The sequence below is a fragment of the Haliaeetus leucocephalus genome, unplaced genomic scaffold (assembly GCF_000737465.1).
Source record: "Haliaeetus leucocephalus isolate CR32 unplaced genomic scaffold, Haliaeetus_leucocephalus-4.0 Scaffold110, whole genome shotgun sequence".
NCBI lineage: Eukaryota > Metazoa > Chordata > Aves > Accipitriformes > Accipitridae > Haliaeetus > Haliaeetus leucocephalus.
Genome location: NW_010972546.1, coordinates 985,494 through 996,974, shown reverse-complemented (window position 1 = coordinate 996,974; position 11,481 = coordinate 985,494). Strand labels below are relative to the sequence as shown.

At 53.6% G+C, this 11,481-nt stretch overlaps 1 protein-coding gene across 1 annotated transcript; it reads right to left on the bottom strand.

Moving 5' to 3' along the window:
• Positions 1–6,202: 6,202 nt before the first annotated feature.
• CBX1 (chromobox homolog 1) lies at positions 6,203–8,967 on the bottom strand. The gene is made up of 4 exons (XM_010585511.1): positions 8,789–8,967; positions 8,069–8,246; positions 7,234–7,328; positions 6,203–6,560 (listed from the first exon to the last, which is right to left on the bottom strand). The coding sequence occupies exons 1-4, from the start codon at positions 8,926–8,928 to the stop codon at positions 6,416–6,418; spliced, it is 558 nt and encodes a 185-aa protein (XP_010583813.1). The 5' UTR covers positions 8,929–8,967; the 3' UTR covers positions 6,203–6,415.
• Between the last annotated feature and the right edge of the window lie 2,514 nt (positions 8,968–11,481).

The window sequence follows — 11,481 nt, the reverse complement described above, 5'->3', positions numbered from 1 at the left end:
GGCCGCCCAGCCCCCCACCACCCTTCAGAGCATGTCACTGCCGCTGAGCCAGCGCCGTGCTGGGACGCTGAGACGGCACACGCAGCAGCCTGCATGCAAACGCTGTCTTCTCCCACTGACTGGCTGGGGAACTGCTTGGGGAGGAAGGTGGGGAGGGTTGTTGGGCCCCTGGCGGCCCCCCCCCCCCTTCCCCGGTCGGCGTACAGCACAAGGGGAGCGGAGGGTCCCCACCCCAGGCCGTGGGCTTGTCACTTATAGAAATTAGACAGCTGTTAGGATTCCTGTTTCTTAACCGCGCTTTGATTTTTAGGGCTTCAGCCCTGTTTTTCCCTATAGGGTCTAGAGTGCTTGTGTTGAGTAAAAGGGAGAAGCCCAAACGTTCAAAGCTGCTAAATGTTCTCTTTGCCATAAAGATTCAGTGTAACCGTGTGATCACATTATAGGATTCTCTTCTGTCCCTAGGTGTTGGTCTGACTTCCTTTGTTTTCAGGAGGGGGGTGGGGGTAGTGCCTTGATCACTGTCGGTCTCCGCCACGGAGACCATCCTAGAAGCTGTATTTACAATATAGCACAGCTGGGAGTGTACTGACTTTACCAGCAACTGAAAAAGCTTAAAAATGGCTTTTCCTAGCCAGTCCTGTGCATGTGATACGGGGTGAGGGCGGCGCGTCGGAGGGAAGACTCGGGGTGGTAACTCAAGGGAAGGAAACCTGGTAATGCCGGAGGGAGGCCTGGAGCTGCTGAGAGGGAAGATGTCTGGTCATAGGCACGTTTTCCGGGCTATGGGAAAAGTAGTTGGATCTCGGAGCGCATTGCGGGGTGTTCGGTGGGTTCGCTGCAGCCCCGAACAGCGTGAGACGGACTCACCGAGACCCCAGCAGGCTCTCCCATCCTGGAGTCCTGAGATTCAACGGCTTTACTTACGCATGAGATGAAGCACAAGTGGTGGAGATGTGGGTGTGGGGAGGTTGGAAGGGAGCCCTGCGTGTATGTTTTAAATTATTTTCCTCTTAGAAACTTTATTTTAATGATCTGTGACCTGTCAGGGAAAGAAGAGAGATTGTGTGAGCACAGGACAAAAATAAAACGGCTTATTCACTGTACAAGCATTTGTTTCATGGAATTTTTTTTATTTTTGTAAAAGATTAAGCGTGTCGGGGAAACAAAACAGCCTCCTCTTGTGGGTCCTTCTCACCCACGGTAGCTCCTGGCTCTCTTCTGCTGTGCTGAGCTCAGAACAGGTCTGGTTTGCCTCCAGCAATGGTCTGGGGAGGGAGTCGCTGTCATCCCAGCCTGCAGGTAACAGGCTTGGAGGGGAGGAAAATGAAAGGCTCCTCGCTTGTGGGAAACAGTCAGCTCTGGCTTAGCTGCTTTTTTTCCTTGCTTCACAACAGTATCTTCTGAAAGAAAGCTGAGGAAAAGTGTGTTTCTAGTTAAATGTGCAGCTGCGTGGTGCAAGTTGTGCGTCCCTCGGACAAAGCCACCAAAGCTGGTGTAGTTCAAAGGCCGGGGCCCAGCTGGGTGCAGTGTGTGGCCGCGGGTCAGAGCTGCCTTGGCACAGCCTGATCCCTCTCCTTGGCGTTTCGACTCCTGGAGCCGGAGCGCGGTGTCCTGCTTTCCTGTTGGGTGAGCAAATGGCATCGGCGCAGCTCGAAACCTCCCTTCCCTCTTGCAGCTCCAGCCAGCCCTGCTGCTGTTACACAAGCCCCACCTTCCCCACAGGTTTCAGCTGTAGCGTTGGTTACGGAGCCAAAGTTTATTCAATCATGAGTGTATTTATATCAGGCTCTGCAGGCCAGCTCCTGTCCTGTCCCCCTCCCTGCAGGATGAGGCCCAGGCAGGCCCAGGAGGAGCAAGGAGACCGAGCCCTTCGTCTCCGTGTCTGGAGGAATACGCTTTTCCAGCACCTCGGTCTTGCCACGGAGCCGACAGAGGGGCATCGCTGACCCCTCGGCTCAGCTTTTCCCTGTGCCGTGGCCGTCCCCACCTCGCTGCCTGTTTAGGCTGCTGGTGGTGGGAAGGTCTGGCTGCAAAGCCGGTGGGCAGCTGCCAGGCTGGTGGTGGCTCCAGCCCCTGGTTTAGCAGCTCTGTTCCCCAGGCAGAGCTCGGTTCGTGTCCAGCCGGGCTCAAGGGCAGGCCCTGACTTCATTGCTGTTTTCCGTGAAGGGTTTTGTGCTGCCAGGGTGCAGGCAGGAACCCAGACCCTGCAGAAGATGACACGTGCAGCTCCGATGAGTGAACTGGGGATGGAAAACTGCTCCTGGGAACTGCTGATGCACCAGCAAGAGACTGGGCTGGTGCTGAATCGTTGCACTTGGAAGTAGCATTTTGGGATGCCTTCCTGGTGGCTCAGCATCATATCATCTCTATATATCTTTTAGTTATAGCCGCCTTTCTGTAAGGCTTTAATACCCACAACCTTATTGGCACTGCTGCTTGTAGGCGCTGTGTTTTCTCAACTGGCGTCATTATTACGTAGCAGTTCCTGCACCCCTACACTGAGTACGCAACAGAGCCTATCACTAAAAGCCAGGACATCTGGGTGAGATGCTACTGTGGGGGCCTCAAAGCCTTCTGTCCACCAGCCTTGGCCAGATACAACCAGAAAACCAAGTAGAAAGCGCGCTGCCGGCCCCGCTCTGCTCCCCGATGGTCTTCTACCGGGGTTCCCCATGGGGCAAATGTCATTTCCCTGGAGACTAAACCGCTCCTTATGGGACTGGAAGAGTTTGTCTACTCCTGCTGCCAGAGTTGAGCCCAAGCCAGCTCTACGCATGGCAACAGCGCAGCCAAGGGGAACGTGAAGCATTAAAATACACACTCTGAGGTGCTTCCTGTCTCTCTTCCTGGGCTCTAGGGTATTTATTTCAGATATTCCTTCAGGGCCTGTTTTAGAATGTAATACCGGCTTGCAAATAAAACCTGCAAGGATTTCCCCCACCCCAGTGATGCTCTGAGAAGGTTACAGCCCTCCCTGTGGGGTCCAGAGAACGCATGGACACAGGAGGGGAAGATGCACTGCTCTACCCAGGTTCCAGTCTCCCTTTGCTGCCTGCCCCCCACCACAGAACAGGACCTTTTACTTCGTGTCTCCGCTCCTACACCCACACACATCCTTGCTCATGCACAAACATACCAGCAAACCCCCATCTCCCTGTCAGGGAGGCTCCAGGTGAGGAAAGCACCGTTCCCCAGCCTCCGGTACGGCTTCAGAGCAAGCAAGCCCAAGCTAAGAACAAGCCTGACAAAATCCATTCAGCTCTGGCTCCCTGCCCGTGCCCGTCACATCCCGTGCGGGGCAGCTGGGCACCGGCCTTTTGCAGGTAGCGAGGAGGGACAGGAGCTTAACCAGCTCTGCACCTCCGCTGCTGTCACTCGCATGTCATGCCATGCGCTGTCAGAGGCGCAGGCTGCCTGCCAGCCCGTAATCAGGTGAAGTGCAGACCTTTCATTTTCCGAAGCAGGAAGCACTTAGCCACCAGCGGGGCCTCGTGCCTCTGATCTCGGCGAGAGCCGTGGCTCAGCGGCCCTTTGAACCAGTGTCCGGCTGCCGCCCGAGCCCTCAGCGTGGCAGTCAGGCAGCTTCATGCTGGTGTGCTTGCTTTCCCGGGACAGACCCTGGTTTCTGCCAGCCTCTGCTGTGGTGCGGGGGGGGGACAAAGAAACTGCCTCTGCCTCTGCCTTGCCCCGCTTCTGGCAGCCCAGGGCAGCAGTGAGCTCCAGGAAGACACCCTCATCATCAACCGCACATCTCTGAGCCTGTTAGGAGGGCTGGGAGACTATTTCCCCGTGCCTCGGTTTCTTGAGAGGTGACCCGTCCCGCTTACAGAGTGCCACAGCCAGAGATAACCGGTACCCAGAGATCTGGTGCCTGCCAGCAGCTCACACGGGAGCCCCATGTACTCGGTGCGGCCACAGTCCCACCCCCAGGATGGAGCAATGTGCATCTTCAGCTACCTGCTGCGATCGATCGCCCCAGAGCCTCCCTAGGGAACCACAGCCTTCTTACGTTCAATTAAGTGGACGTTACCCCTTCCATCTCTAGTGATTAATACAGGTTTAATTGCTGCTTCTGCTGGCTGCTGGGGCAGGGCAGATATTTCACCGTCCCGCTGGGTATAGGCTGTGCTGTTGCGAATAACCTGGATTTCAACTGGCTGCGTAGTTTTGCAGCCCTGAGTGCCAGCGAGGGGCTGGTGTAGCCCCTGTTCAGCCCTGAACACCACACAAAAACTCCCTGCCTCTCCCTGCTCCATCCTGTGCCCTGCAAAAACCAGAAACCTCTGAGCCAGGAACCACAATCCTCCTCCCTGGAATGCTTCAGCCCACTCTGCTGTCCACAGAACTGCGTGGAGTGTCAGCTGGGCTGAGCAGAGGAGGACAGGTTATTCTCCATGCACAGGAGCCTGTGGCCTCCAGCAAGGCTGTATCAGGAATAAAGCAAGGCCATCTCCACCTTCAGCCAAACAGTCACCAGAACCATTGCCAGAGCTTTAAAAATCCATCCGTAAACCCAAAGCGACAAAGTCTGCTCAATGTTCAGATGAGAATTGAAGTAAAGGTCACTTACCCCACCTCTGGTGCTGGATCCTGGCTAGGAACACACGCAGTGCACGCTCCCTGCTCAAGCAGCATCTTGCTACATCAAACGAGGTCCCAAATCACAGCTAGTCCTCTTGTCTCCAGGGGCGAGACTTGACTCAGGCCTCTAGACACTAACCTCTACGACACCTCTTCTCCAGATGGAAGTCAACATAAATCAGAACCCGCTGTCAGCTGCTCCAAAGCTCCTGCTGCTGTCGACACCCAGATCGGAGCCACCGGCTAACCTGGGCTGCATCAGAGCTAACCTTGCTCAGAGAGAACCACAACCGCAGGCTAACTTCCCTCCGTGACCTGCTCTACACCTCGTCACTCATCTCATGGACAAAGAGCTGGAGGAAGGAGCAAGGTAGAGAAGAAAAAGATCAGGATTATAAATCTAAAATTTTATTGAGACAAAAAACTGACAGAGCTTGGTATGAAGTTAAAATCCAAACACGTACTTTACATTTAAACAACGTTTTCACAGAAACCTAAACACATGCTTTTAAAAAAAGGTTTGTACAATGCAAGTCTAGATACATACCACCCTACAAGGAGGTGCCAGGAGTCTGGTGGGGCTCATGACTCCAGACATTAAATAGTTCAATATTTGTAATAAATCTGATTAAAAAAAAAACAAACTCAGAAGATTCAGGGTAACACATCCAGCTCCAGCACCAATGTCTGGCTTCCTACAAACAATCACTTGTTATGGGAGAATATGGAATTGATTTTTTTCTTGTGCTGCTGTTGATTTCCTCTCCCTCCCACAACTAAAGGGTTCCCAGTGCTGCTGGCTGGACAGTCAAATTAAGGTGAGTAAAGGTACAAGTAGTCAGAAGTCTCTCTCCCCCCCAATTTTGAGAAATAGCACCTTGTAACGGAAAGAAGGGTAGAAAGGCTTTTAAGGGGTTAAAATCCATTCCTGCCCCGCACCCCACCCTCCCACATACAATGCATGTGTCAGTAACTGGCAGTTCTGCTTCAGGACAATACGAATCACAAGTTTGCATTTTCACAAGTCTCCCCTCATCCCCCCCTACCCCCCCTTAAAAATTGCTCGCAGGGTTTTGAGGATCTCGGCTCCAGAGATTTGGACATTCACAGTTTCAGTCTCATGTCAGTGTCCCTGTCTCCTTAGTTCTGTCATCAATACTGGGCTCTCCCCTCCCCCCTTTTTTTTTTCCTTTTCTGAATTCAGGTTCTAAAAAAGATCTGGAAATGATCTGGAACATTGTCACCAGACCTCATCTCCCTCCCCCCACAATGAAACAAGAGACCAATTTCCCCACATCCCTCCCCCCAGCCCCCCAAACCAATACACCAGTAAATAGCAAAAGAAAAAAAAAAACCAAAACCTACACACATGCTACGCCGTAAAAATGCAGAGTTAACACTATTGGGAAGAAGGCTGTGGGTTGCTGAGATGGTCTTTGAAGAATAAGCAGTATCCATCTGCACTCCCTTTCCCCAGCCCACCCTCACCAGTGATAGTCCTTCATGGAAGGGGCTTTGCTTCCTCTCCCACAAGCTGCAAAATAGACAGCCTCGAAACAAACACCCCAATTTCCCCCCCAACTCTCCCAGTAGCCCCCTGCCCTTCCCTCCCCCCCCCCAAATTGAGCCGGGCTGGTTTGAATCTGTACACAGCATGAAGCTGCATAAAGCAGTTGAGCAGCTGCAGGGCACAGAAACCATACTGGTCTCTTCAAAGGGCATCTTCTCCAGCCATCTCTACGCTCCCAACCGAGCAGAGCTGCGTTCTCTCCCTCTTGCTCAAACCCACAGTTCAGATCTTTATACAAAGGCTGGCCAGAGCGGGTGCCAGGGGTTAGTTCTTGTCCTCTTTCTTGTCATCGTCCTCTGAGGGGTAGGAATGCCATGTCAACCTCTCCTCATAGAACGAGATGACCACCTGGGGGCACTTGATGTTGGCTTCCTTGGCGGGGACCAGGTCGGCCTCATCGGAGTTCTTCCTACAGGCCAGAGCAGAGGTGCAAGTTAGGGGGCTGCGGAGGGGAGGCGGAAGAAGTGGAGACCGGAGAAAAATCAAGAAGCAGCAGATAAATGGAGTCCCCGAGGCGCTTGGGGGATCCAAGCGACCCCTTCCCGAGTGGCTCTGGAGCAGGGAGAAGCAGCACATGAGCCCAGGAAAAAATCAGGCATTTCAGCTCTGTGTTGTTGGGGATGGGGAGAGAAGCCAAATCAAAGCTGCAGCCCTGCCCCCAGCCACTCCGTACTTCTGAAACGGTGCAAAAGCAAATGGCTCTCACACCTACGCCTGACTGGTTTGGCTCCCACCTGCGCCAGCGACAAGCCCTGTGTCACTACAGCCGAAGGGGACACGGTCATCGTCACGGCTCTCCTCTGGGTGCAGCCTTCCGAAACTGCAGCCCGCGCCATGACACCATGCCCCTCTCTCTCCCCAAGCTCGCGCCTGCTGCGGGGGGACATCTTAAGAGCCACACAATCCCAAGGGCCCTACCTGCTCGTTTCACATCCACGTTAGCCTCAGCGCAGAGGGTCACCTCAGGCAGCAGCGCCATCGCGAGAGATTTCATGCCAGGTAGCAGGGACTCCCCAGGCGCAGGTCCTTCCCTCTCTGGCACAGAATAAGTGAAGAAGTGACAGACACAAAGACACACTCACCACTTCATCAGGAACATGAGCTCCCCGCTGGAATCCGTGGCACCAATGATTCGCTCTGGCTCAAATCCTCGGGCAAAGCCTCGCGGTTTCTCCGACTGAAAAGAGACAAGTTTCCACTTGTAGCATCACCAGGGTGACAGCCACAGCCCTGTTTCTGGTCACCAGGACACACTGGTGGCTGTTCAGAAAGGCTCTGCGTATCAGGTGCTCGAGCTATAACGACAAAGGCCAGCGGGGAACTGAGAAGACCACTCCGGTGTAAACCCACTGCACGGAGGTGACCTCCTGCCGGGCCCCAGGCAGCACAGCAGAATGCCCTGCAGGCGATCTCATTTCCAAGGCCATGCTGGTCAAACTCTTGTGCTGGCCAAGATTCAGCAGCTCCTGGGATGAAAACCAGACTGCAGAGCCTTTAACTGTCCCTTTTCACAAGCAGCTCTTGAGCACCCTGAGCAGGAGGCTCTCCGCTCCACCTTGTTCCCCCTCCTCAAGGGGCAACAGGCAACTCCTGCCTCCTGTTTCACCCCTTCTGCGGCTCTTCAGAAGAAGCTGGGGCTCCGTACCCTTTTGGTTCAAGAACTGGCCTTTCGATTTAGTGCTAGTACTGGCTCAGCATTCACCAAGAGGCCTAGCTTAGACAACAGCTCACGCCTCCTTCCAAAAGCTACAGCTTTTCAAAAGCACTTCAGCTGTGTCTTGCTGAAGTGCAATAGTTTCCCTTCCGTGCAGCAGAACAGTTTGACTGAGGTTTTGGAAAAATGGCTGCTCTAGCTACTAGACACCATGCCAAATGCAGGGGTAGGGAGGTGAGCACAGAAACCCCACCCTGCCTCACCTCTTCCTTCTTCTTCTTTGGTTTGCTCTCCTCCCCTTTGTCCTCCGTGTCAGACTCTGCTTTGCGCTTGCTCCCCTCAGATTTCTCGCTCTCATGTGCGGTTTTCTGGGACTGAAGGAACTCTGCAATGAGGTCTGGGCAGTCAAGGTTCTCTTCTGGCTCCCATGTGTTATCTTCACTGCAATCAAAGACAACAGCTTAGTTTTACATAAGGGCAGCTTGCTGCAGCCTTCCCTCCCTAGAAAAGTCCTGGACACCAGGTCATGCGGAGATGCTGAGAGAAGCAGCCGGCTGGATGCAGGTGTCCTCACCCCATGAAGCAGGACCCTGCCCTGATCCAGGCAGGGATGCAAGAGGGTAGGGCAGTTATTTGCCTTCTTGGGAGAGAAATGCAATTCATTTTACCTGGCTGCTTGTTTCACACCAGGTTTAAGTGGGGGAAGCCCCACCAGGGCACTACACAGCCTGTTTGCAACACAGAAACAGGACTTTCTCACCTAGGCTGTGCTCCCGTAGCCCTGATTAGAGCTCGAGGCATTTAGCAGTGCTGTTTTTATCATTACGGCTGTCCTTGGCCTGTTAGCTCCATTTTAGAGACAAGGAGAGATGCAGCGAGACTGAGCTACCTGCCCGGAGGCTTTGGGAGCCAAAGGCAGAAGAGATGCTTGTGCCGGAGCAGCCCAGCACCCACCCCACAGCAGCAGGCAGGGAGGCACTTACTCTGAGAAGCCTTTCCACTTCAGCAGGTATTCCACTTTGCCCTTTACCACTCGCCGATCTAGGACCTTCTCCACCACATACTCCTCCTCCTCTTCCTCTAAGACCTCTTCCACTTTCTTCTTGTTCTGTTTTTTTCCCATTGTGCTGGCCAGTTTTTCAGCTTACGGGCGACGCTGCTAAAAGAGGAGAGAGAACCACAGGTTTGTGTCAAGGTCGGGTTTGCCAAACATACTGGATACACACAGGCAAAGCACAGCACAGGAATGCTGCTTTGGAGAAAATAGGCACATCCAAGGTAGGTAACACACAAAGAGATGGGCCAGGATGGTCCTGCCAGTTGAAAAGGCAAACAGGAATCTCCAGCAGGAGCTGCTGCATTTACACAATGCCTTTTTGACACACAGCTTTGGCCTTTTTGTCTCCCCAGCACCTTATTTATTTCACCAGTTCCATCAAGACTCTGCCTGATTCCACCCATACTTTGTCCCTGTTTTCAGCATACCATGTCTTGACCTCGTTGCTCCCATGTGTTGCCCACCGACCTCCAGAAATGAAGCTGCATCCTACGTCAGCTGCTCCACACCTTGTCATTCCTCTGCCAAGTCCCTCATGTCCCCCCCCAACCTGTTCTCTCCCCTTCCCTCATCTCGCTGGCCTGCCCTTCAGCTAAGTTCAACCCTGCCCTGAGCTACAGAAAGCACTTGCAGAGCTGTACAGCAGCAGGAGGGAGACTGCACACTGCTGATATTAACTGAAAGTTAATAAATAGTTAATCCAAGTTAAATACAAGTCACAGTCCCTGATACCAAGCTCCCCATGTTCATTTCCTTGCTGGTTCATGGATGTGCACTCTGGGATATTTATCTAACTCACCAACCCAGAAAATGTTTTTTTCTCCTTATCTTCCAGAGCTGTTCAGACAGTCAAAAATTCCTGCATAGTATCCAGTCCTTGCTGGGAAGCAGCAGAAGTGATGCAGAGCTAGGACAACTCTCTGGCCCGACACAGCCCAAGGCTACCAGCCGTAAATGCTGCAGCACACAGGTAATGTGTGATGGGGCAGCCCTCGGCGTAGCTCTCCGCTTTCCGCTCGCGGAGGGGGGGACTGCAAAGGAGAGGCAGCCCTGCCAACACGCCGGGCGCTTCCCCCAGTCTGAAACGAAACACCTCAGAGAGCCAAAAACCACAGAGAGGCCCCACTTCCCTGCTGAAACCCAGCTCGGACCAGTAAGAACACCACAGCCCGGCGGACCCAGGGTCAGCCTCTTCCCGCTGCTGCTGGGGATGGCCGTGCGCCTCGTCCCTGCCTTGTGTCCCTGCTGTTGGGCAGGTGGTTCTGCTGAAAACACCCCTGGTCCTTGCAAATGCTCTCCAGCCACTTCGTGGCTGCTACCAGTTACACTGACAGGTCCCAGCCCCGCAGCCAAGATCCTGAGCCACCACACAGCCCCGCAAGGGAAGGCACCAACGAAGCATCTGCTCGTGTGAGAAGGTGGCACTGGAAGGATTTTTTCTTTAGGTTCAAGGAAAACACAGAGCCCTCTAGTACCTTGACCTCATCACCAGCCTCTGCTCCAAAGAAGTCTGCGCAGCCAGCCGAGCACGCTGAACAAGTTGCACTGATTTAGATTGACCAAAGGGTCAGGAGGTTTCAAATCTCCCCATCTGTTATCTCCAATAAGCAGCTACGCCATCACGGAGAGCCACTGGCAAAGCTGGCAACGAGACCCAGACTGCCTGAAACCAACTCTGTACCTCAGCCTCCTAAAACCCCACCCTGCTGAACAGCTGCCCAGGGAGCTTTCACAGCCTAAGCGCTGAGGAACACGACTTCTCTTTTATTCCAGTAAAATACATATTTTCTGCCAAGCAAAATGACTGGTGAGCAGGTCAAACATTACCTGCCCGGAAACTTCCGTTTTGCCACTCAGGTTACCATGAATCTTCTAGAATAAATTTCAGCTGGCAAAATCTATGCAAACTGGGGCTGGTTTATACGGCAAAACAAAAATCCTGCAGATTTACACCGGCTGAAGGCGATGTCAGAGTTCAGCAACAGTCTCAGCTCTCGGGGTACAGCTGGATGAGCTCCCTTGTGCACAAGATGCTGCTGAGCTGAGTGATCAGCTGCCATTAGAGTATCCTTCAAAGGGGAAGTCTTAAAAACAGGCCCCACAAAGCTTAGAAGACGTACTGCCAGTTCAGACCAGCAGAAGCCACAGCAGAGAGGATGGGAGGCAGCACAGCCGAGCCAGCACCCTCCAGACCACCCCATCTCCGCTGCTATATCCAGACAGGGCTCGAGGGTAGCTGAGGAGAGCGGAAGAGCACAGAGGGAGAAAGCAGCAATTCTCTGCTTGGCAGGCGCTGGACCAATGTGTTTGTACTTTGGACCCCGCTACTGTACTGCTGCTTTCAACCTGATCTTGGTGTACGAGCTGTGCCAGCGCCTGGGCTCTTGCCTTGGCAGGGCGATCAGCCTCCAACTGTGCTTGCTGCCAGACAGACATCTTCCCTTTACACCCCACCCCTCCATGCACCAGCCACAAGGCAGGCGACCACAGCCTCCTCACTTGATGGCAATGTTGGGGTAGAAGGAGGAATGGACACCTTCCCCCTGCCACGGCACCCAGAGCTGGGGCTGCTCATGAACCAAGCAAAGGACCAGCAATAAAGGCCCAGCCAAAGTGTTT